At 50.5% G+C, this 25,932-nt stretch overlaps 1 protein-coding gene across 1 annotated transcript in view; it reads left to right on the top strand.

Annotated features, from left to right (window-relative positions):
- LOC139279406 (interleukin-6 receptor subunit beta-like) overlaps nucleotides 1-25,932 on the top strand; it is a 213,616-nt gene that overhangs the window by 31,754 nt on the left and 155,930 nt on the right. The window contains exons 4-9 of the mRNA XM_070898516.1: nucleotides 2,973-3,099; nucleotides 15,000-15,190; nucleotides 15,458-15,603; nucleotides 15,745-15,901; nucleotides 21,412-21,494; nucleotides 25,323-25,539. Coding sequence (XP_070754617.1) covers nucleotides 2,973-3,099; nucleotides 15,000-15,190; nucleotides 15,458-15,603; nucleotides 15,745-15,901; nucleotides 21,412-21,494; nucleotides 25,323-25,539 — 921 coding nt within the window. The remainder of the gene's footprint in view (nucleotides 1-2,972; nucleotides 3,100-14,999; nucleotides 15,191-15,457; nucleotides 15,604-15,744; nucleotides 15,902-21,411; nucleotides 21,495-25,322; nucleotides 25,540-25,932) is intronic.

Genomic DNA, 25,932 nt, shown 5'->3' with positions numbered 1-25,932 from the left:
TTAATACCGTACTGTCTCTTACTCTAGTGCTATCCGTCTCTCCCAATCCATTGTGCACCTTGTTTCTCCTTTCTAATGCTACATCCTGGTGCCCGTCCCCCTGCGAGGATACTGATCCCTGTTGAGGTGCAACCCGTCCGGCCTGTACAGGTCCCACCTCCCCTGAAGCGGCCCCAATATCCCAGGAATCAAAAGCCCTCCCTCCTGCACCATCTTCCAGCCACGCATTCATCTGCTCTAGTTTCCTATTTCTGTACTCACTAGCTCGTGGCACCGGGAGTAACCTGGAGATTACTACTGTTGAGGTCCTTCTTTTTAATCTCTCTCCTAGCTCCCTAAAATCTGCCTGCAGGACCTCAACACTCTTTCTACCCATGTCATTGGTACCGATATGGCCCATGACCTCTGGCTGTTCACCCTCTCCCCTCAGAATGCCCTGTAGCCACTCAGTAACACCCTCGACCCTCGCACCATCCTGGAGTCACATCTGCGGCCAGAGAAACACTGCTCCCCTAACTATCCAAACCCGATCACTATTGCTTTCCTGATCTTCCTCGTCCCCCCCCTGTGCAGCCGAGCCACCCCTGGAGTCATGGACTTTGCTCTGGCTGCACTCCACAGAGGAACATAAGAACAAAAGAAATAGGAGCAGGAGTCGGCCATTCGGCCCCTCGAGCCTGCTCCGCCATTCAATAAGATCATGGCTGATCTTCTACCTCACTCCAATGTCCTGCATTGTCCCCATATCCCTTGATGCCCTTAATATTCAAAAATCTATCGCTCTTTGTCCCTCTGAACACCAACATTTCCTAATCTCTCACCATTTAAAAAATACTCTGCTTTTCTATTTTTCCTACCAAAGTTGATAGTTTCACATTTCTCCACATTATATTCCATTTGCCATGGTCTTGCCCACTCACTTCGCCTGTCTATATCCCCCCAAAGCCTCTTTGCATCCTTCTGACAACTTGTATTCCCACCTAGCTTTGTATCATCAGCAAACTTGGATATATTACATTTGGTCCCCTCATCCAAATTATTGATATAGATTGTGAATAGCTGGGGCCCCAGCACCGATCCTTGCAGTACCAAACTAGTTTGTCTGCAAATTCGAAAATGACCCGTTTATTCATTTGTTTTCTGTCCGTATCCATCTCTCGCACCAATATTCAGTACTAAATACTGGTTAGTGAGCGAGATGCACCCAGAGGACTCCTGCCCTACCTGCCTGGTCTGACCTGCACACCCTTGCGCTGCAGGGTGACTGCCCCTTGAATCGTGCTATCCCCGTAGCTCTCAGCCTCGTGGATACGCCGCAGTGACGCCAGCTTCTGCTCAAGTTCCAAAACTCGGAGCTCGAGCTCCTCCAGCCGACGACACTTCCTGCACACGTGGTTGTCCAGGACGTGGGAAGCTTCCTGGAGTTCATACATGACACAGGATGTGCATTCCCTGGGACCGAGGTGCCCTGCCATGCCTCTATTTAATAGACTATCAACTAACTTAACCAAAATAAACTTGACTTTAAAAGAAAACACTCAGCGGTTACTCACCAATCAGCTCCTTCATTTGTGCTGATGTCGTTCCCTGATGCTCCGCTCCCTCTGGGCTCTGGGGCACTGGGGCTCTCGGGCTCTGAAACACTGGGGCTCTCGGCTCTGGGCTCTGGGGCTCTAGGCTCTGGGGCACTGAAACACTGGGGCTCTAGGCTCTGCGGCACTGGAACACTGGGGCTCTGGGCTCTGGGGCACTGGGGCTCTGGGGCTCTAGCTCTGGGGCACTGGAGCACTGAGGCTCTAGGCTCTGGCACCAGAGCACTGGGGCTCTAGGCTTTGGCTCTGGGCTCTGCGATACTGAGGCTCTGAGGCTCTGGGGCTCTGGGATACTGGACTCTGGGGCTCTTGAGCCTACATTTATCTCCGGCCGCTCCTCCTGCTGTCCCGCAGTTCTGCTCTCGGGCCCATTAACTCAGAGTCCTTGGGTTCTGCGGCTCCTCCTTTTCAGTCAGACGTCTCCACCACCCTCTTCCTCTCCACCGATTCCCGCGCTCACCAAATTCCTCCGCTCCGATTGTGATCCACTGAGATTGCGATCCACTTTGATTGTGATCCACTCCAATTGTGATCTACTCCAATTGTGATCCACTCCATTTGTGATCCATGCCGATAATTATCCACTCTGATCACGATCCACTTCAATCGTGATCCACTCCAATTACGATCTACTCTAATGGTGATCCACTCCGATTGTGATCCACTCCGATTGTGATCAAATTCATTTATGAGCCACCCCAATTATGATCCACTCCAATTGTGATCTGCTCAGATTGTGATCTACTGCTTACAATCCACTCCAATTGTGATCCACTCTGATTGTGATCCATTCTGATTGCGATCACCCAGCTCTGTGCTCAAGCTCCTCCTTACAACAGTGAAGATTAGGAGTGGATTTGATGATGTTCGATAATCATGAATGGTTTGATAGAGTAAATAAGGAGAAAGATCTTTGTCGGTAACCAGAGGACACAGATTTAAGGTGATTGGCAAAAGAACCAGTCGACATAAAGAAAACATGTTTTTACGCAGCGAGTTGTGATCTGGAACGCACTGCCTGAAAGGGCAGTACAAACTGGTTCGATAGTAACTTTCACAGTAGAATGAAATAAATACTTGAATTGGGGAAATGTGCACGGCTATAGGGAAAGGGCTCGGGAGTGGGACTAATTGGATATTGCTCCCAAAGATCCGGCACAAGCATGATGGGCCGAATGGCCTCCTGTGCTGTGGCATTCGGTGTTTCACCACGTCACTTGATCAGACCTCCAGGATCGGCTTCAGGCTGTGTTGCTGACCTCCGAGTAGAATATAGTCTGCAGCTCTGTGTGCAGCTAGGCCCTGCCTCTGAGTTGGCACGGCCACAGGCGGGAGGGAGGGCTTCACTCCGCTGCCTCTGGATAATGTTTCTGCTTCTAGTCCCTCCAGATAAACCAACGAACCTAAGCTGTGTCACCACCTTGAAGGACGGGGTCGGCATGACATGCACCTGGGACCCCGGCAGAGACACCTGCATCCCAACAAACTACACACTTCGCAGAATAAAGTGAGTTACCATGGCAACTGCCACAACACTCTTGCTTTTTTGGAATTATTTTATAGAGCTGTGCAGAGCAGCAACAATACGGTAAACATACCATCAACATTCTTCAGTGGGTGTTGTCAGCTCTATCTATTTGCTGTGAGTGTTCGTGTGTTTTTATAACTCTGCGAGCCTGTATTGCTGTGTGTTTATTACAGTGCGTTTTTATAACTGTGTGTGTGTGTGTGTGTGTGTGTGTGTGTGTGTGTGTGTGTGTGTAGCCATGGCCCTGCCCCTCCCTACCTCTGAAATCTCCTCCAACCCGACAACCTTCCGCGATCGCTGCCCTCCTCCTATTCTGGCCTCCTGAGCGTCCCCGATTATAATCCCTCCACCATTGGTGGCTGTGCCTGTGGCTGCTGAGGATAAAGAGGAAGAAAATAGACAATGAGAGTAAACTAGCACAAAACATAAAAGAGATTATAAGAGTTTCTAAGACAATGTAAAAAGGAATGCAGCAGCGGAAGTAAGCGTGGCTCCCTTAGAGGCTGAGACATGAGAAATTATAATGGGGAATAAAGAAATGGCAGACACTAAACAAATATTTTGTATCTGTCTTCATATTAGAAGACACAAAAAAACTATCAGAAATAGTGAGGAACCAAGGGTCAATGAGAGTGTGGAATTAAATAATTAATAATAGTAAAGAAAAAATAACTGGATAAATTAACAGGACTAAAATCTGACAAATCCCTTGCACCTGAAGACCTACATCCTAGGATTCTGAAAGAGGTGGCTGCAGAGATTGTGTATGCATTGGTTGTCAATTAATAAGATCAGCCATGATCTTATTGAATGGCAGAGCAGGCTTGAGGGGCCGAATGGCCTTCTCCTGCTCCCAGTTCTTATGTTATGTTGCTAAATTTCCTAGATTCTAGAATGGTCCCAGCAGATTGGAAGGTAGCAAATGTAACACCGCTATTCAAGAAAGGAGGGAGAGAGAAAACGGGGAACTACAGGTCAGTTAGTCTGACATCAGTTGTCGGGAAAGTACTGGAATCTATTATTAAGGAAGTGGTATTAGAAAATCCGAATATGATTAGCTACAATCAAGATGGTTTTATGAAAGACAAATCATGTTTGACAAATCTATTACAGTTTTTGAGGATGTAACTAATAGGGTAGATAAAGAGGAATCAGTGGATGTACTATATTTGGATTTTGAAAAGGCATTTGATAAGGCACCACACAAGAGGTGGTTACACAAAATAAGGGCACATGGGATTGTGGGTAATATACTAACATGGATTGAGGATTGATTAATGGACAGAAAACAGAGAGTAGGAATAAACGGGGCATTTTCGGGTTGGCAGGCTGTAACTAGTGGGGTGCCGCAAGGATCAGTGCTGGGGCCCCAGCTATTCACAATTTAGGTTAATGACTTAGATAAGGGACTGAGTAACATAGAATCATCGAAATGTACAGCATGGAAGGAGGCAATTTCGGCCCATCATATCGGCGTGTATCCAAGTTTGCTGACGATAAAAAGATAGATGGCACAGTAAGCTGTAAGGTGGGCACAGAGGGGCCTAAATTGTCCCTTTGAGTGATGGCCATTAATGGGCTGCAAAATATATTTGGCCCAGTCGCGGTGAGAATGGCCCAGCGTGGAATTGGCCAGTGGTTTTGTGGACACTATGAGGTATCGTCTCGCTCCTGGGGCGAACACCCCCTTGGCAGCGCGTGGTGATAGTGAGATTATCGGCGTGCACATCGCCCCCGACCGCCCCGGAAGTGAAATTGCCCCGCGTAAGCGATCTTAACACCTGCCAATGACAACGACTGCTCGAGCTGTCGTTCCAGTCGGGAACTGGATGCGCCAACTCTATTTAAAGGCTCCATCTTAGAAAGTTATTTTTTGTCGGTCATTACCTATTCTAGTTTGCAACAATTAGTGGTTATGGCTGCTGCTCCAATCGCAGCAGTTGTTCGCTCAGCCATTTCTCTGCCTCCGACCTTCTCCCCTGTATCACTCACGGCACTTTCCTTCCACCATTTCTGTCACTTCATGGGGTCTATGCCAACAGTCGACCACCTGCTCCGACTCCACTGTCAGAGGGTCCATCAACGAGGACAACGGCACTGGCAATTGCAGAGGGAAAGGCATCGAGAGGGGGAGAGAGACAGGGTACGACAGAGAGGGAGAGAGACAGGGTACGACTGAGAGAGGGAGAGAGACAGGGTACGACTGAGAGAGGGAGAGAGACAGGGTACGACTGAGAGAGGGAGAGAGACAGGGTACGACTGAGAGAGGGAGAGAGACAGGGTACGACTGAGAGAGGGAGAGAGACAGGGTACGACTGAGAGAGGGAGAGAGACAGGGTACGACTGAGAGAGGGAGAGAGACAGGGTACGACTGAGAGAGGGAGAGAGACAGGGTACGACTGAGAGAGGGAGAGAGACAGGGTACGACTGAGAGAGGGAGAGAGACAGGGTACGACTGAGAGAGGGAGAGAGACAGGGTACGACTGAGAGAGGGAGAGAGACAGGGTACGACTGAGAGAGGGAGAGAGACAGGGTACGACTGAGAGAGGGAGAGAGACAGGGTACGACTGAGAGAGGGAGAGAGACAGGGTACGACTGAGAGAGGGAGAGAGACAGGGTACGACTGAGAGAGGGAGAGAGACAGGGTACGACTGAGAGAGGGAGAGAGACAGGGTACGACTGAGAGAGGGAGAGAGACAGGGTACGACTGAGAGAGGGAGAGAGACAGGGTACGACTGAGAGAGGGAGAGAGACAGGGTACGACTGAGAGAGGGAGAGAGACAGGGTACGACTGAGAGAGGGAGAGAGACAGGGTACGACTGAGAGAGGGAGAGAGACAGGGTACGACTGAGAGAGGGAGAGAGACAGGGTACGACAGAGAGAGAGAGAGGCAAGGGGAGCAACGCAGGGAGAGGCACAGGAAGAGGGGAAAAGAGAGGGGGAGGGACAGAGAAACACATCCAGCACCACAGGGAGAAGCCCATGAAGATGTGGCCAGAGGACAAACGCACCACAGGGCTGGCCACAGGAGACCTTACCCTTCCAGGGTATTCCGGCAGCAGTCCTCCAACATCAATGTCACTGAGGAGCAGTGTGTGAGAAGGCTGTGTTTCAGGACGGCCGTGGTCACAGAGCTCTGCCACCTCCTGCAACCAGACCTCGAGCCTCAGACCAGGGTGGGGACGGCTCTCTCAGTGGCACACAGGGTCACCATCGTCCTCAATCTCGACACCAATGAACCTTCCAGGGAGCGACAGGAGATATCTCCAACATCTCCCAGTTTGCCGTCCATTGCTCCATCTGCGAGGTCACAGATGCTCTGTACAGGAGGAGGAGGGACTACATTTCCTTTTCCATGAGCAGAGAGAAGCAGCTGGAGCGTGCATGTGGCTTTCCCAGGATAGTGGGCTTCTCCACGGCACAGGACGCCATTGACTGTATCCACATCGCTGTGAGGGCACCGCATCACCATCCTGAGATCTTCCATAACCGCAAAGGCTCCCACTCACTGAATGTGCAGCTGGTGTGTGACCTCACACGCAGAATCCTTACCGTCAATGCCCGCTATCCTGGCAGCAGCCACGATGCCTTTATCCTGTGCCAGACCGGTGTGCCAGCTCTCTTCCATTCCCCACATCAAGCTCGCGGCTGGCTGCTCGGAGAGAAGGGCTAATCGCTCTTCACCTGGCTCATGACTCCCCTCCGTAACCCCACCAGTCCTGCCCAGCACTCGTACAATGCGAGCCATGCCGTCACCAGGAACATCATCGAGCAGACCATTGGCGTGCTGAAGCAATGGTTCCGCTGCCTTGACCGCTCAGGATGAGCCCTCCAGTAATCGGCTGAGCGGGTCTCTCTATTCGTTGTCGTCTATTGCATGCTGCACAACCTTGCTATCTTGAGGATACAACCATTCCCACACAGCATAGCTGTATCACCAGAGGAGGGAGAGGGGGACCAGGGGGACCAGGAGGACCAGGAGGCAGAGGAGCAGCAACAACAGCGACGGAGGAGGCAGCGAGTCCATCGCGATTGTGTGAGGGAGGTCCGTGACTGTCTCAGCAGAGTTTGGTTCCAGTGAATTCCATCCCACTTTCCAGTTCCTCTGGACGTCCCCATCACCACATCCATTTGCCCTTCCATTCCAAAGCCCCGAAACTGAAATAAGAGACAACAGCAAAGATTAAACATTCCAATCACCATTTCTCACAAAGTAAGTCTTTACTTATCACTCGTGCATTTCCTTACAGCTCCTTTCTCATTCACCTATTCTAGTGTCTCCCCAGTGGCTGCAGCAGGGCTGCTGGAAGGCTGCTGTGTGTCAGGGCCAGAGATACAGATGGCCTTGCAGGACACCCTCGACCAGCTCTGGACCTGGAAGGCCCGGCTGTAGACTGCACCACCTCAGGCTGGGCGGCGGCAGTCTGGGCTGGGTGACAGGCAGCGACAAAGGCAATGGCGGAGTGGCAGTGGTGGGATCAGGAATGTTGTCATCCTGAGAGAGGACAGCAGGTTCCTGCTCCACTGACCCACTGCCACTGCCCCGGGGCAGCATCTCAGCATCCCCACCAATCAGCTGGCCTGCTGCAACACTGTGCGATCCTTGGTCAACTGTGGTGGACCCAGCGACGATGACAGTTAGGGCTTGCATGGAATGCAGTGGAGACTACATGACATCACCATGACGATGCATGACATCACGCTGAGACTGCACGAGAGTAGTCTGAACATCCACGTGAGCAACCATTGACCCTATTGCAGCACCACGACGTTGCATTGCTTCTACCTGTGCCACAATGGAAGCTGCCACATTGCCCATGACACGCGTCATGAGGCCTGGATCCACACGGTCTGTCCGGGGATCCACCATCGTAGGTGGGAAAGCAAGTTGTGAGGAGGACACAAAGAGTCTGCAAAGGGATATAGATGGGTTAAGTGAGTGGGCAAAAATTTGTATAATGTGGGAAAGTATGAGGTTATCCACTTTGGTAGGAAGAATATAAAAGCAAAATATTATTTAAATGGGGAGAGATTACCAAATGCTGCAGTACAGAGGGACCTGGGGGTCCTTGTGCATGAAACACAAAAAGTTAGTATGCAGGTACAGCAAGTAATCAGGAAGGCAAATGAAATGTTGGCCTTTATTGCAAGGGGGATAGAGTATAAAAGCAGAGAGGTCCTGCTACAACTGTACAGGGTATTGGTGAGGCCACACCTAGAGTACTGCGTACAGATTTGGTCTCCGTATTTAAGGAAGGATATACTTGCATTGGAGGCAGTTCAAAGAAGGTTCACTAGGTTGATTCCTGAGATGAAGGGGTTGTCTTATGAAGAAATGTTGAGTAGGTTGGGCCTGTACTCATTGGAGTTTGATCTTATTGAAACTTATAAGATTGTGAGGGGGTTCAACAAGGTAGATGCAGAGATTGTTTCCCCTCGTGGGGGAATCTAGAACTAGGGGACATAGTTTCAGAATAAGGGATCGACCATTTAAGATGGAGATGAGAAGGAATTTCTTCTCTCAGAGGGTCATGAATCTTTGGAATTCTTTACCCCAGAGAGCTGAGTAAGTTGGGTCATTGAATATATTTAAGGCAGAGGTAGACAGATTCTTGAACGATAAGGGAGTTTGGAGCAGGCTCGAGGGGCCGTGTGGCCTACTCCTGCTCCTATTTCTTATGTTCTTATCTTCTGCACACTGGCAATGATGGTCTCCATGGTGTGCACAGAGCTCTGTACAATGTTAGAGGCGGACTCCTCCATGCCCCTTATCATTGCCGAGAGGCTCTCGGGCACCCTTGCCATTGCACCTGTCATGTCGGAGTGCTTGACCATCACCCTTTGTGTGAATGCCTCCCCATCGAGGTTCTCATCGGAGTCCTGTGCAGCAGCACTCGTGAGATGGCTCCCGAGCTTCCCTTTCCCCTTGCCCTTGCTGTAGGCCCCGGTGCATCACCCAATGCAGATCCATGTCCTAAACTGACACTGTGACCACCCAAATGAAGCCGTTCGAATTTTTTGCAACACTTTGTGGGGTTTCTATCACCACCGTGCTGCCCAACTCCTCCGCAGCCACCTCTGCCCACATGGTCTGGGAAGCTTGTGGAGTTGGCCTTCTCCCCGATGGAAGGAACAGTACCTCCCTCCTTCCCTCGACTGCCCCCACCAAATCTCCAAGGCCAGGTCGCTGAACCGAGTGCTCCAAGCATAGCTCCTTGCACCCATCGCACACCTCCCTTGCACCCATCGCACACCTCCCTTGCACCCATCGCACACCTCCCTTGCACCCATCGCACACCTCCCTTGCACCCATCGCACACCTCCCCTGCACCCATCGCACACCTCCCCTGCACCCATCGCACACCTCCCCTGCACCCATCGCACACCTCCCCTGCCACCCTCGCACACCTCCCCTGCCACCCTCGCACACCTCCCCTGCCACCCTCGCACACCTCACTTGCCGGCCTCGCACACCTCACTTGCCGGCCTCGCACACCTCACTTGCCGGCCTCGCACACCTCACTTGCCGGCCTCGCACACCTCACTTGCACGCATCGCACACCTCCCTTGCAGCCCTTACACACCTTCCTTGCCACCCTCGCACACCTCCCTTGCCGCCCTGGCACACCTCCCTTGCACGCAACGCACACCTCCCTTGCAATTCAGTCAAGTGAGCAAATGATGACATTGACCAGCTGCTGCCTGAAATGACATCCCCTTTAAGAAGTGGCAGCCTCATTATCAGTGAATGAACGTCGTTGAAATTGGGTGCGGCCTCGGTAATAGTGCCCCTGCAGTGCCCCCCTGAGGCCATTAGCGACTCTGATACCACCTAGCTTCATTGTTCGGGGAAAGGGGACCAATTTCCCCCACTTTTGCAGGCCGTCTCGCCGAGCACTAAATCATCAAACTTTTTACATGGCCCCAAAGAGCCTGCAAAGGGATACAGTCAGGTTCAGTGAGAGACCAAGGAGATGGCAAACTGAGTATAAGGTGGAAAATGTGAGATTAGTTACTTTACGGAAGCATAGAAAAACAGAATATTTTAAAAATGGGGAGAAAGTATTAAAAGTTGGTGTTCAGAGGGATTTGGGTGTCCTTGCACATGAAACGCAGATTGTTAACATGCAGGTACAGCAAGAGGGTTGGAGTACTGGAGTATGGGAGTCTTGCAGCAATTCTACAGGGCTTTGGGGAGAGGACACTGAGGGGCCGATATTGGTGAAACCCAAGTTCTTAGGCGGTCCCTGGGCGGTGTGTCATTTTTTTCTGCCCGGTAACGCTGGGACTGAGTGGGCAGGAGTTTCATCCTGCTTTTGTCGCCGGTAACCGGAGCGGGGTGCAGCGGGCGGGGCGGGGGAGGGTGCGGCAGATGGACTATAATGTGGGAAAATGTGAGGTTATCCACTTCGGCAGAAATAATAGAAAAGCAAATTATAATTTAAATGAAGAAAAATTGCAAAGTGCTGCAGTACAGAGGGATCTGGGGGTCCTTGTGCATGAAACACAAAATGTTAGTATGCAGGTACAGCAAGTGATCAGGAAGACAAATGGAATGTTGGCCTTTATTGCAAGGGGTATAGAGTATAAAAGCAAAGAAGTCCTGCTACAACTGTACAGGGTACTGGTGAGGCAACACCTCGAGTACTGCGTACAGTTTTGGTCTCTGTATTTAAGGAAGGATATTCTTGCATTGGAGGCTGTTCAGACAAAGTTCACCAGGTTGATTCCAGAAATGAGGAGGGTTGACTTGTAAGGATAGGTTGAGTAGGTTGGGCCTATACTCATTGAAGTTCAGAAGAATGAGAGGTGATCTTATTGAAACATGTAAGATAATGAGGGGGCTCGACAAGGTGGATGCAGAGAGGACATTTCCACTCATAGGGGAAACTAAAACTAGGGGACATAAGGCTAGAACCTCCACTTTTTTTATATGCTTAACGCCCACTTAACTCTCATTTTACCACTGAAATGACATATAACGCCCATATATCGCCCATTTTGGCACAAAATGGAAACGAGCGGACTTTTTTTTTTAGGAGACTTATCGCCAAGCGTTATTTTCCCAATGGGCTTAACGCCGGGATAAAATATTACCACCCATCCACTTTTTTGGGGCGAAATCAACGCCCATGATATCGCCCAGCGTTACTTTCCGCACGGAATTGATGCACTATTTTTTGTCGTAAAGAGCATATTTACCCAAACTAGCAGCCATGGAGATCGGCCATCGTCAATTTCACCACCTCGCACACATATCGCCCACAATATCACTCGTTCAAAAAACCACCCACAAAAAGTGGAACGAACTGGAACGAACGCCAGCGGTGTGACTGGCATTTGTTAAATCCCACTCTTACGTGAGGAGCTGATATCGGAAAGATTTGCCTGAAAGAGCGTTGATGTGAGTGACAACGCTGACACACTGCTGTGTGTGTGCAGCTCAGATATCAATGGTGCCCATCACCTTGGTGCCAGTTAAAGAGTACGTTGATTGATGTTAAGTTGTATTTAACCCTTTCATGGTAAGGAATCACCAGTGTGTAATGGTCCAGCTATCTGAGACAATGCGCTACAAGGTTATGTTTAATAACAAAAGTTTAATACTAATATTAGTCTGAAATCATAAGTAACACAGCCAATAACACCCAAGCCCTGCCCACACCCCACTTTATCCACCATTGACATAAATCACATGTCCAACATGTCCAGCAACACAGAATACAAAGGCAAAGCAGGAGCGTGGTCCCCAGCCCCCATACATTGCAACAAATTGCATTAACCCAGATGAAGAGATAACACAGTCATCACCTGCACACATGCACCTCACTTTCCTTGCCCCCTCTCCCTCTTCTCCCCACCTCCACCTGGTCAAGGAGCTCCTCAGGCGGAGCCTCATTGTGGGGGGGGATGAAGGCAGATGCGGTGGTTGCATGGGTACGGGAGCGAGGGGGCAACATTCTCTGATGCAGAAGCAGGAGCTTGGTCCTTGCTCTCATCTGTCGTTCGCAGTGGTGCTGCGGAACCCAGGGGTGGAATGGCGCATTCGGGGACCACTGGGAGGGCTGTGGCAGCAGTGTTCCTGGCTATCGCCTCCAGGGCCTCCGCTATCCGCAGAATGTATCCGCTATACTCGGTCATGGTGGCCAGCTGTCGGGATATGCCACCCAATGCTTCGCGAAGCTGGTCACCAATGTCTACAGTCCTCCTGCACAACTGTACCATCTCTCCACTGTCATGTCGCGCTCGTGGAACAGACCTGCCATGTCCACGAGCCCTCCGCGGGGTCGGCGCCGTCCTGGGGACAAATGGGGTGCCCTGTGGCGAGGTGCTTGGGGCCAGTACCTCCAGAGTGGATGCGGGAATGACTGGAAGACCACTAGATGGCCTTGGGGTGGAATGGCTTCTGGAGCTTGGTGATGCAGGTTCTTCGAAGTCCGTGCTCTCATCTGTGGAGAACAGACCCAGCGGATTGACGGGCGACAATCGGAGCTCCTCAGCACCAGATGTAGGATCGTCCGGAGAGTCGAGTCCCGCGCCCCCACCCTCCGGCCTCTGTGGTCTTGCCTGGGGCCGCGCTGCTGGCTGAGCTGAAAAACACAAATGAGGTTATTAGAGGAGAAGGGGGTGCTAGGGTCACAAGGTGAGTCCAGCGCTACAAACAGCATATGCACGACAAAAGCACCACCGCTCTCAAAATCATTGCAGACATCACATTTCATGACCATCAACACATTGTGCATTGCAATGATTTTCATTAGGCCAGCATTATTTCTATGACACTTTTAGAAATCATTTATCATATATGATTGGTCGGATATGAGTTGGTGTGGCATCTATAGACTTTACATGAGGCAATGGTGTAAGCTTTACTCACATGGCGTCACTTCAGGGTCTGCAGATACGTCCGTGGCTGTCTGCGGGATGCTTCCCCACGAGTGCGAGCACTCGCTCCTCCATGTCAGTGATGTTGCTGGGGACTGGTGACCCCCCACCCATTCGCCTCTGCACGGACCTCATCGTCAATAGCTTCTTCTGTAAAAGGTGACAGGATGATATGGCATGAGATCATTGCGTGATATCATTGCTAGGTACTGTCACAGACACTGATACAACACATAACCGACAGATATAATCATGATTATTATGATAATTATCATTCTTTACCTAAAGATGTGCAACGTGACCGCAGGCTTTGAGTAAAACATTCCCGGCAAAAGTGCAAGACCTCACATCTGCTGATAGTCACTCATGACTGTTACAAATCAAATTATATAAATACAAGTACATGTAAATCAATGTAATACTTACTCTTGCGGATCCCACAAGGTCGTTCCATCGTTTGCGGCATTGGTTGCCCTCATGCACCTCGTTGTCGCTGAGACCATCTCTGCTATCTCGGTCCATATCCTCTGGTAAGCCTTTGGGGTGGGCTTCCCACGCCCTCCCTGTGTCAAATCACCCTAGCATAACTTGACCTCCTGCAGGAGGGGGGCATTTGCCTCATCCTAAAACCTCCTGGTTCTTTTGCGGCCTCCAATGTGCTCCTCTCCCACCTCACTGCTCTCTCCAACGTCAATCTCCACAATGTGCTGTGATGCCTCCTCCTCTCTCTCCCCATTATAGGGCAAATTAGGTCAAATATGTAGCTGGTAACAGCGAATTTTTGTTTGCCTACTTGCTGTGAAGCTCTAAAGTCACCCTCCTTCCTCCCAAAGCAGCCACACCACACCCAGCCGTGCCTTCAGTGCCTCTCAGCTCCCTCTCTCTCTGTCTCCTCTTCTGCGCATGTCATGGTAACCCTTGACCTCCAGAATCGCAGGAATCGAACATTGCCATGCCATTGCTAAGGACGGCCACACTTTACGGCAGAAGGTCAAAAAAATTTTATGCTAACGCCCATTTGATATCGCTCGCGGTAACGCCCATTTTCACAAATGTAAACTTGGTGTTTTGAGAATGGGCGAGAAGCTGGTGATCTGAAAATCCTTTTTTAACGCCCACGTCAGAAATAACACCCATTTTTGGGCGCTAAGCTCAAAAATGGAGGTTCTAGCCCATAGTCTTAGAATAAGGGGCCGCCCATTTAAAACTGAGATGAGGAGGAATTTCTTCTCTCAGAGGGTTGTAAATCTATGGAATTCTCTGCCCCAGAGAGCTGTGGAGGCTGGGTCATTGAATATATTTAAGGCGGAGGTAGACAGATTTTTGAGCAATAAGGAAGTAAACAGTTATGGGGAGTGGGTAGGAAAGTGGAGCTGAGTCCATGATCAGATCAGCCATAATCTTATTAAATGGCAGAGCAGATTCGAGGGGCCAAATGGCCTACTCCTGCTCCTATTTCTTATGTTCTTAGTGTGTATGTATTGGTTTATGTATTAGCATGTGTGTAATAGTGTGTGTGTATATGTGTCTGTGTATTAGTGAATGTGTGTTTGTGTGTATATGTGTGTGTTAATGAGTGTGAGTATATTTGTGTATTAGTGTGTGTGTGTGTATTAGTGAGTGTGTGTGTGTGTGTATATTTGCGTATTAGTGAGTGTGTGTGTATATTTGTGTATTAGTGAGTGTGTGTGTGTATATGTATGTATTAGTGAGTGTGTGTGTGTGTATATTTGTGTATTAGTGAGTGTGTGTGTGTATATGTATGCATTAGTGTGTGTGTGTGAGTGTATTAGAGTGTGTGTGTGTATATGTGTGTATTAGTGAGTGTGTGTGTATATGTGTGTGTATTAGTGAGTGTGTGTTTGCTGGGAGCTGGGGTTCAGCAACACTACGGGTTGGAGCTGCTAGGATTGCAGCTTGATCCGGAATCTGGAATATGTGGCTGTGCCGATTTCCTGCAGATCTAACACGTATGTATTCATCACAATATTTAGGAATCTTGCAATGTGTCATAATCATGAAGCGAATGCCGAGCAGAGTGACTGCGTGTCCCTGGATTCCCGCTCCTGCACAGTGCCTCGCCACATGCTGCGTCTCTTCTCAACTGATGACATTTCCGTCCTTGCACAGAATGTGCTCGGATCCACTGAGTCCGACGTCTTGTGCCTCGATGCAATGGATGTGGGTGAGAGCATCTCCAGGCTCCTGAAAACACTGCTCTGAGATTTCCTTTAAACTGCTCTTGCCCTATCTGTCGCTCTCTGCCTGTGCCAAAACTTCCTCTAATGTGCCTTATTAAATTAATATATATATTTATATATCCATCTGACCCCACTGAGTTACAGTAACTGGGACCCTGAGATTATAGTAACTGGGACCCTGTGAACTGCCAGCGTTAGATGGTTCTGTAATTTAGCCCTGACTATTGTTCCCGTTTTTTTTTCCTGATTAGTGAAGCTGGAACGACCTGTGATTAGCTCGGTGCGGGGAGATCCTGCTAGCAGCCACTGTCTGATTATACGCTGGGAGCTGGATATGAAACTGCGAATGAGGTATCAGCTGGAGTACAGAGACCGTTACCAGCCCGCCCAGAGACAGGTTGGTGCGGACTATTATACCATCTCGTCCTGCTGGGAGGTGCAAAGCAGCTCGCGGCAACAGTTCGCAGAAACGGTTCGCTTCGCCGGCTGGATCGTGAATTGTGTATTTTATTCTGAGCTACTCATTCTCCATCCACAGATGCTGGGTTTTGTCAATGGTCTGTGGAGAGAGCAGCGTTTGTGCCAGTTGTCAGCAGGGACGGAGTACCGAGTCCGACTCCGCTGCTCAACCCTCGGCAGCATGGGATACTGGAGTGACTGGAGCCTGTCGCGCAGCGGGTGCACCTCGGAGAGCCGTACGTACCGCAAACATCACAGAGGCAAGGCCGGGACTGGCAGGGTCAGTGTATCAGTACAGGCAGGGTCAGTGTATCAGTACAGGCAGGGTCAGTGTATCAGTACAGGCAGGGTCAGTCCATCAGTACAGGCAGGGTCAGTGTATCAGTACAGGCAGGGTCAGTGTATCAGTACAGGCAGGGTCAGTGTATCAGTACAGGCAGGGTCAGTGTATCAGTACAGGCAGGGTCAGTGTATCAGTACAGGCAGGGTCAGTGTATCAGTACAGGCAGGGTCAGTCCATCAGTACAGGCAGGGTCAGTCCATCAGTACAGGCAGGGTCAGTCCATCAGTACAGGCAGGGTCAGTCCATCAGTACAGGCAGGGTCAGTCCATCAGTACAGGCAGGGTCAGTCCATCAGTACAGGCAGGGTCAGTCCATCAGTACAGGCAGGGTCAGTCCATCAGTACAGGCAGGGCCAGTGTATCAGTACAGGCAGGGCCAGTGTATCAGTACAGGCAGGGCCAGTGCATCAGTACAGGCAGGGTCAGTGCATCAGTACAGGCAGGGTCAGTGCATCAGTACAGGCAGGGTCAGTGCATCAGTACAGGCAGGGTCAGTGCATCAGTACAGGCAGGGTCAGTGCATCAGTACAGGCAGGGTCAGTGCATCAGTACAGGCAGGGTCAGTGCATCAGTACAGGCAGGGTCAGTGCATCAGTACAGGCAGGGTCAGTGCATCAGTACAGGCAGGGTCAGTGCATCAGTACAGGCAGGGTCAGTGCATCAGTACAGGCAGGGTCAGTGCATCAGTACAGGCAGGGTCAGTGCATCAGTACAGGCAGGGTCAGTGCATCAGTACAGGCAGGGTCAGTGCATCAGTACAGGCAGGGTCAGTGCATCAGTACAGGCAGGGTCAGTGCATCAGTACAGGCAGGGTCAGTGCATCAGTACAGGCAGGGTCAGTGCATCAGTACAGGCAGGGTCAGTGCATCAGTACAGGCAGGGTCAGTGCATCAGTACAGGCAGGGTCAGTGCATCAGTACAGGCAGGGTCAGTGCATCAGTACAGGCAGGGTCAGTGCATCAGTACAGGCAGGGTCAGTGCATCAGTACAGGCAGGGTCAGTGCATCAGTACAGGCAGGGTCAGTGCATCAGTACAGGCAGGGTCAGTGCATCAGTACAGGCAGGGTCAGTGCATCAGTACAGGCAGGGTCAGTGCATCAGTACAGGCAGGGTCAGTGCATCAGTACAGGCAGGGTCAGTGCATCAGTACAGGCAGGGTCAGTGCATCAGTACAGGCAGGGTCAGTGCATCAGTACAGGCAGGGTCAGTGCATCAGTACAGGCAGGGTCAGTGCATCAGTACAGGCAGGGTCAGTGCATCAGTACAGGCAGGGTCAGTGCATCAGTACAGGCAGGGTCAGTGCATCAGTACAGGCAGGGTCAGTGCATCAGTACAGGCAGGGTCAGTGCATCAGTACAGGCAGGGTCAGTGCATCAGTACAGGCAGGGTCAGTGCATCAGTACAGGCAGGGTCAGTGCATCAGTACAGGCAGGGTCAGTGCATCAGTACAGGCAGGGTCAGTGCATCAGTACAGGCAGGGTCAGTGCATCAGTACAGGCAGGGTCAGTGCATCAGTACAGGCAGGGTCAGTGCATCAGTACAGGCAGGGTCAGTGCATCAGTACAGGCAGGGTCAGTGCATCAGTACAGGCAGGGTCAGTGCATCAGTACAGGCAGGGTCAGTGCATCAGTACAGGCAGGGTCAGTGCATCAGTACAGGCAGGGTCAGTGCATCAGTACAGGCAGGGTCAGTGCATCAGTACAGGCAGGGTCAGTGCATCAGTACAGGCAGGGTCAGTGCATCAGTACAGGCAGGGTCAGTGCATCAGTACAGGCAGGGTCAGTGCATCAGTACAGGCAGGGTCAGTGCATCAGTACAGGCAGGGTCAGTGCATCAGTACAGGCAGGGTCAGTGCATCAGTACAGGCAGGGTCAGTGCATCAGTACAGGCAGGGTCAGTGCATCAGTACAGGCAGGGTCAGTGCATCAGTACAGGCAGGGTCAGTGCATCAGTACAGGCAGGGTCAGTGCATCAGTACAGGCAGGGTCAGTGCATCAGTACAGGCAGGGTCAGTGCATCAGTACAGGCAGGGTCAGTGCATCAGTACAGGCAGGGTCAGTGCATCAGTACAGGCAGGGTCAGTGCATCAGTACAGGCAGGGTCAGTGCATCAGTACAGGCAGGGTCAGTGCATCAGTACAGGCAGGGTCAGTGCATCAGTACAGGCAGGGTCAGTGCATCAGTACAGGCAGGGTCAGTGCATCAGTACAGGCAGGGTCAGTGCATCAGTACAGGCAGGGTCAGTGCATCAGTACAGGCAGGGTCAGTGCATCAGTACAGGCAGGGTCAGTGCATCAGTACAGGCAGGGTCAGTGCATCAGTACAGGCAGGGTCAGTGCATCAGTACAGGCAGGGTCAGTGCATCAGTACAGGCAGGGTCAGTGCATCAGTACAGGCAGGGTCAGTGCATCAGTACAGGCAGGGTCAGTGCATCAGTACAGGCAGGGTCAGTGCATCAGTACAGGCAGGGTCAGTGCATCAGTACAGGCAGGGTCAGTGCATCAGTACAGGCAGGGTCAGTGCATCAGTACAGGCAGGGTCAGTGCATCAGTACAGGCAGGGTCAGTGCATCAGTACAGGCAGGGTCAGTGCATCAGTACAGGCAGGGTCAGTGCATCAGTACAGGCAGGGTCAGTGCATCAGTACAGGCAGGGTCAGTGCATCAGTACAGGCAGGGTCAGTGCATCAGTACAGGCAGGGTCAGTGCATCAGTACAGGCAGGGTCAGTGCATCAGTACAGGCAGGGTCAGTGCATCAGTACAGGCAGGGTCAGTGCATCAGTACAGGCAGGGTCAGTGCATCAGTACAGGCAGGGTCAGTGCATCAGTACAGGCAGGGTCAGTGCATCAGTACAGGCAGGGCCAGTCTATCAGTGCAGGCAGGGTCAGTCTATCAGTACAGACAGGGCCAGTGCATCAGTACAGGCAGGGTCAGTGTAACATAGACATAGAAACATAGAAAATAGGTGCAGGAGCAGGCCATTCAGCCCTTCTAGCCTGCACCGCCATTCAATGAGTTCATGGCTGAACATGAAACTTCAGTACCCCCTTCCTGCTTTCTCGCCATAACCCTTGATCCCCCGAGTAGTAAGGACTTCCATCTAACTCCCTTTTGAATATATTTAGTGAATTGGCCTCAACTACTTTCTGTGGTAGAGAATTCCACAAGTTCACCACTCTCTGGGTGAAGAAGTTTCTCCTCATCTCGGTCCTAAATGGCTTACCCCTTATCCTCAGACTGTGACCCCTGGTTCTGGACTTCCCCAACATTGGGAACATTCTTCCTGCATCTAACCTGTCTAAACCCGTCAGAATTTTAAACGTTTCTATGAGGTCCCCTCTCATTCTTCTGAACTCCAGTGAATACAAGCCCAGTTGATCCAGTCTTTCTTGATAGGTCAGTCCCGCCATCCCGGGAATCAGTCTGGTGAATCTTCGCTGCACTCCCTCAATAGCAAGAATGTCCTTCCTCAAGTTAGGAGACCAAAACTGTACACAATACTCCAGGTGTGGCCTCACCAAGGCCCTGTACAACTGTAGCAACACCTCCCTGCCCCTGTATTCAAATCCCCTCGCTATGAAGGCCAACATGCCATTTGCTTTCTTAACCGCCTGCTGTACCTGCATGCTAACCTTCAATGACTGATGTACCATGACACCCAAGTCTCGTTGCACCTTCCCTTTTCCTAATCTGTCACTATTCAGATAATAGTCTGTCTCTCTGTTTTTACCACCAAAGTGGATAACCTCACATTTATCCACATTATACTTCATCTGCCATGCATTTGCCCACTCACCTAACCTATCCAAGTCACTCTGCAGCCGAATAGCATCCTCCTCGCAGCTCACACTGCCACCCAACTTAGTGTCATCCGCAAATTCAGTACAGGCAGGGCCAGTGTATCAGCACAGGCAGGGTCAGTCTATCAGTACAGGCAGCGTCAGTGTATCAGTACAGGCAGCGTCAGTGTATCAGTACCGGAAGGCCTGGTCCATCAATTGACCAGAGACGGTGCTGTGATTTTCTGCTGTTTTTTGGGTGTGAATGTAAATCTTTATAAAAAAAATATGGGCTTCTTAAAAACCTTTATAAACCCTGGTTGGCGCCTGCTGGAGTATTTTGTTCAATTCGGGGCACCACATGTTAGGAAGCCTTGGAGAAGGTACAGAGGAGATTTACGAGAATAGTCCCAGAGATGAAGGACTTCAGTTACGTGGAGTGACTGGAGAAGCTGGGATCGTTCTCCTTAGAGCAGAGAAGGTTCAGGGGTGATGTCATAGAGGTGTTCAAGTCAATGAATGGTTTTGAGAGAGTAAGTGAGGAGGAACAGTTTCCAGTGACTGAAGGTCAGTAAGCAGAGGGCACAGACTTAAGCTGATTGGCAAAAGAAGCAGAGGCAAAATGAGAATAATTGTTCTACGCAACAGTTGCTGTGATCTGGAACACGCTGCCTGAAAGGGCGGTGGAAGCAGATCCAATAGTAACTTCCAAAAAATTGGATAAATACTGGAAGGGGAATTTTAAAGGGATTGGATTGCCCTTTCAATAAGCCAGCACTGGCACGATGGGCCGAATGGCCTCCCTCTGTGCTGTATGATTCTATGATTCACCCCTACCACCTACAGAAAATAGAATAAGGCAGCAGAAGGGCTACAGGCTGGTGTGAAAGTCCACGTATCCAGGAGTGCTGATATCACTGACAGGCAGAGTTGGGCACTCATCATATTGGCTGCTGGGCTTAAAGCAAGTCGAATAGCAAAAAGAGGACGGTGCTCACTCTGCACTGACCATCAAATATTGTCCAGGGCAGGTACAGCACGGGTTAGATACAGAGTAAAGCTCCGTCTACACTGTCCCATCAAACACTCCCAGGGCAGGTACAGCATGTGATTAGATCCAGCGTAAAGCTCCCTCTACACTGTCCCATCAAACACTCCCAGGGCAGGTACAGCATGGGGTTAGATACAGGGTAAAGCTCCCTCTACACTGTCCCATCAAACACTCACAGGGCAGGTACAGCATGAGGTTAGATACAGAGTAAAGCTCCCTCTACATTGTCCCATCAAACACTCCCAGGGCAGGTACAGCACGGGGTTAGATTCAGGGTAAAGCTCCCTCTATAATGGTCCATCAAACACTCCCAGGGCAGGTACAGCATGGGGTTAGATACAGGGTAAAGCTCCCTCTACACTGTCCCATCAAACACTCCCAGGGCAGGTACAGCATGGGGTTACATACAGGGTAAAGCTCCCTCTACACTGTCCCATCAAACACTCCCAAGGCAGCTACAGCACGGGTTAGGTACAGAGTAAAGCTCCCTCTACACTGTCCCATCACACACTCCCAGGGCAGGTACAGCAGATACAGAGTAAAACTTTCATTAAGCGCCCCTCTTTCTGTTGCAGCTCCTGTGGGCATCCCTGATGTGTGGTGGCATGTTGAAGATTCTAATGAAGATGGAAACATGTACATTCGACTGTTTTGGAAGGTGAATATATTTGTGAGAACGGTTTATTTATGTTCCGCAACTGTGGGGATTGTGGGGTCGACATAAGAACATAAGAAATAGGAACAGGAGTAGGCCATACGGCCCCTCGAGCCTGCTCCGCCATTCAATAAGATCATGGCTGATCTGATCATGGACTCAGCTCCACTTCCATGCCCACTCCCCATAACTCCTTATCCCCTTATCATTTAAGAAACTGTCTATTTCTGTCTTAAATTTATTCAATGTCGCTGCTTCCACAGCTCTCTGAGGCAGCGAATTCCACAGATTTACAACCCTCTGAGAGAAGACATTTCTCCTCATCTCAGTTTTAAATGGGCGGTCCCTTATTCTAAAATTATGCCCCCTAGTCCTAGTCTCCCCTATCAGTGGAAACATCCTCTCTGCATCCACCTTGTCAAGCCCCCTCATAATCTTATGCGTTTCGATAAGATCACCTTTCATTCTTCTGAATTCCAATGAGTAGAGGCCCAACCTACTCAACCTTTCCTCTTAAGTCAACCCCCTCATCCCCAGAATCAACCTAGTGAACCTTCTCTGAACTGCCTCCAAAGCAAGTATATCCTTTTGTAAATATGGAAACCAAAACTGCACGCAGTATTCTAGTTGTGGCCTCACCAATACCCTGTATAACTGTAGCAAGACTTCCCTGCTGTTATACTCCATTCTTTTTGCAATAAAGGCCAAGATTCCATTGGCCTTCCTGGTCACTTGCTGTACCTGCATACTATCCTTGTGTGTTTCATGCACAAGTATCCCCAGATCCCGCTGTACTGCAGCACGTTGCAATCTTTCTCCATTTAAATAATAACTTGTTCTTTGATTTTTTTCTGCCAAAGTACATGACCTCACACTTTCAAATATTATACTCCATCTGCCAAATTTTGCCCACTCACTTAGCCTGTCTATGTCTTTTTGCAGGTTTTTTGTGTCCTCCTCACACATTGCTTTTCCTCCCATCTTTGTATCGTCAGCAAACTTGGCTACATTACACTCGGTCCCTTCATCCAAGTCATTAATATAGATTGTAAATAGTTGGGGTCCCAGCACTGATCACTGTGGCACCCCACTAGTTACTGATTGCCAACCCGAGAATGAACCATTAATCCCGACACTCTGTTTTCTGTTAATTAGCCAATCCTCTATCCATGCTAATATATTACCCCCAACCCCGTAAACTTTTATCTTGTGCAGCAACCTTTTATGTGACAGCTTGTCAAATGCCTTCTGGAAGTCCAAATACACCACATCCACTGGTTCCCCTTTATCCACCCTGCTCGTTACATTGTGGGGATTGTGAGGATTGTGTGGAAATGTGGGGTTTGTGGGGTCGTCAGTGTCTGTAGGACTCCTCCATGCTTTCTGCTATTGTGGAGAGTGTGCACGGGACCCCTATCAATGCCTGGTTAAGTTGCTGGTTTAGCATTCTCTTTCTCAATGATAGCCCCAGGGTGCAGCATCTGTGTCCAGCTGAGCAGCACTTGGCCGAGATTGTGCTCTTTGACTCACACTCTCCACTGCTCTCCCTGTGTCTGCTCTTGGTCACTTGAGAATTGTGTATCACCATGTGAAATCCCCAGGATCTCTAACTGGGCCTGCTGAAGTGCGAGTATTTGCATTTGTGCATGGCTGGACTTCCTGTGACACTGCACCCTCAGCAGGAATGTGGTCCTCTGGAGAATTGTCCTCATGCATGTCCAAGGACACGCTGTATGTGTGAAGGCCCTGGAAGCCAAAAGGGATATGATTTAGTTATGGCAAAGTCACCACTTTGACAATCACCATGCTCAGTCTTCTCATAGTTCAGTCACTAATGAAACAAAGTCAGTGTGTGCAACGACGGTATTTGTAATTCTGTCAGCAGCTCACTGCAAGCTCCCCATCTCTCCATCTCTGACTGAGAGGGATGCCGATGTGGCACTTATCTCTCGGGCCTCCTCCTCTACATCTGTGAGGATCCACCTCCTGTCCTCTCCCTCTCCCTGATCTTTACTGCTCTCTTCTCCTACGGGGGGGTGAGAAAACATAACTGTGATTGAGTGAGAGGGGAGGTAGTCACCCAATGGATGCAGTGGATTTGGTGAGAGTGTCTATGGGACTAATGCATCCCACTGCATAAGGATTGGGGTGAGTGGCAGTGGTGGATGGATACGTGAGGTGATGAACTGCATAGAAATTGAAGACTGGTCTGTGCCGGAATGGGCTGGTCTGGGCCGGATTGGGCTGGGTTTGGCCGGGATAGAAACATAGAAACATAGAAAATAGGTGCAGGAGCAGGCCATTCAGCCCTTCTAGCCTGCACCGCCATTCAATGAGTTCATGGCTGAACATGAAACTTCAGTACCCCCTTCCTGCTTTCTCGCCATAACCCTTGATCCCCCGAGTAGTAAGGACTTCATCTAACTCCCTTTTGAATATATTTAGTGAATTGGCCTCAACTACTTTCTGTGGTAGAGAATTCCACAGGTTCACCACTCTCTGGGTGAAGAAGTTTCTCCTCATCTCGGTCCTAAATGGCTTACCCCTTATCCTCAGACTGTGACCCCTGGTTCTGGACTTCCCCAACATTGGGAACATTCTTTCTGCATCTAACCTGTCTAAACCCGTCAGAATTTTAAACGTTTCTATGAGGTCCCCTCTCATTCTTCTGAACTCCAGTGAATACAATCCCAATTGATCCAATCTTTCTTGATAGGTCAGTCCCGCCATCCCGGGAATCAGTCTGGTGAACCTTCGCTGCACTCCCTCAATAGCAAGAATGTCCTTCCTCAAGTTAGGAGACCAAAACTGTACACAATACTCCAGGTGTGGCCTCACCAAGGCCCTGTACAACTGTAGCAACACCTCCCTGCCCCTGTATTCAAATCCCCTCGCTATGAAGGCCAACATGCCATTTGCTTTCTTAACCGCCTGCTGTACCTGCATGCCAACCTTCAATGACTGATGTACCATGACACCCAGGTCTCGTTGCACCTTCCCTTTTCCTAATCTGTCACCATTCAGATAATAGTCTGTCTCTCTGTTTTTACCACCAAAGTGGATAACCTCACATTTATCCACATTATACTTCATCTGCCATGCATTTGCCCACTCACCTAACCTATCCAAGTCACTCTGCAGCCTAATAGCATCCTCCTCGCAGCTCACACTGCCACCCAACTTAGTATCATCCGCAAATTTGGAGATACTGCATTTAATCCCCTCGTCTAAATCATTAATGTACAATGTAAACAGCTGGGGCCCCAGCACAGAACCTTGCGGCACTCCACTAGTCACTGCCTGCCATTCTGAAAAGTACCCGTTTACTCCTACTCTTTGCTTCCTGTCTGACAACCAGTTCTCAATCCACGTCAGCACACTACCCCCAATCCCATGTGCTTTAACTTTGCACATTAATCTCTTGGCCGGGATGGGCTGGGTTTGGCCGGGATGGGCTGGGTTTGGCCGGGATGGGCCGGTCTGGGCTGGTCTGGGCCGGAATGGGCTGGTTTCTGGCCGAGATGGACTGGTCTGGGCCGGGATGAGCTGGTTTTGGCCAGGATAGGCTGGTCTGGGCTGGTTTTGGTCGGGATGGGCTGGTTTTGGCTGGGATGGGCTGGTCTAGACCGGGATGGTCTGGTTTTGGCCGGGATGGTCTGGTCTGGGCCGGGATGGGCTGGTCTGGGCCGGGATGGGCTGGTCTGGGCCGGGATGGGCTGGTCTGGGCCGGGATGGGATGGGATGTGTGATCTTGGCCATGTGGGTGACCAGGGCAGCGTTTGGCCAAGGTCACTTCAGGTCTTACCTTGTGAGGTTTTGATGGCTCCACAGGAACTGAGAGAGTGGGAAATGAACGGAAGGATCAAGGGCTATAGGGTGACCCACACCAAGCCTCACACCAATCATCACGAGATCACTTTGTGCAACACACATAACCTGAGCTGCAGGATCTTGGCCCCAGGCGAGGGGAACATCAGCATTCGGGCTTACAACAGTGCCGGGGAATCACCTGCCGCACTGCTGCCAGTGGAAACACTCCGCCAGACAGGCAAGTTTCACACCGGACAATGCAGTCTCCCCATCTGTGAGCAGATGGCCAAATTCCAGCATCTGTCTTCCACACAGTTATTAAAGGCTGGAATAAAACATCAGCAGCCACAAAGTGGAGAGTCTGCATCCGACAGAGGAACAAGGGAGAGGGAGGGAGGGCGAGATGGAGAGAAGGATAGGGAGAAAGGAGGAGGGAGAGGAAAGAGCGTCGGGAGGGAGGCTGGGAGAGGTTGGGAGAAAGGGAGGGGTGGTAGTCAGAAGAGAGGGAGAGAGAGAGAGAAGGGGAGGGCCGGTGGGGAAGGAGGGAGAGAGTGATGAGTCAGTTGAGAGGGAGCGGTCAGGAGAGGGGAGAGAGAGGGGGAGGTGTCAGGAAGGTTGGTGGGATCGGGAA

Source organism: Pristiophorus japonicus, chromosome 14 (genome assembly GCF_044704955.1).
Source record: "Pristiophorus japonicus isolate sPriJap1 chromosome 14, sPriJap1.hap1, whole genome shotgun sequence".
Taxonomy (NCBI): domain Eukaryota; kingdom Metazoa; phylum Chordata; class Chondrichthyes; family Pristiophoridae; genus Pristiophorus; species Pristiophorus japonicus.
This window is presented reverse-complemented; position numbering and strand designations above follow the sequence as displayed.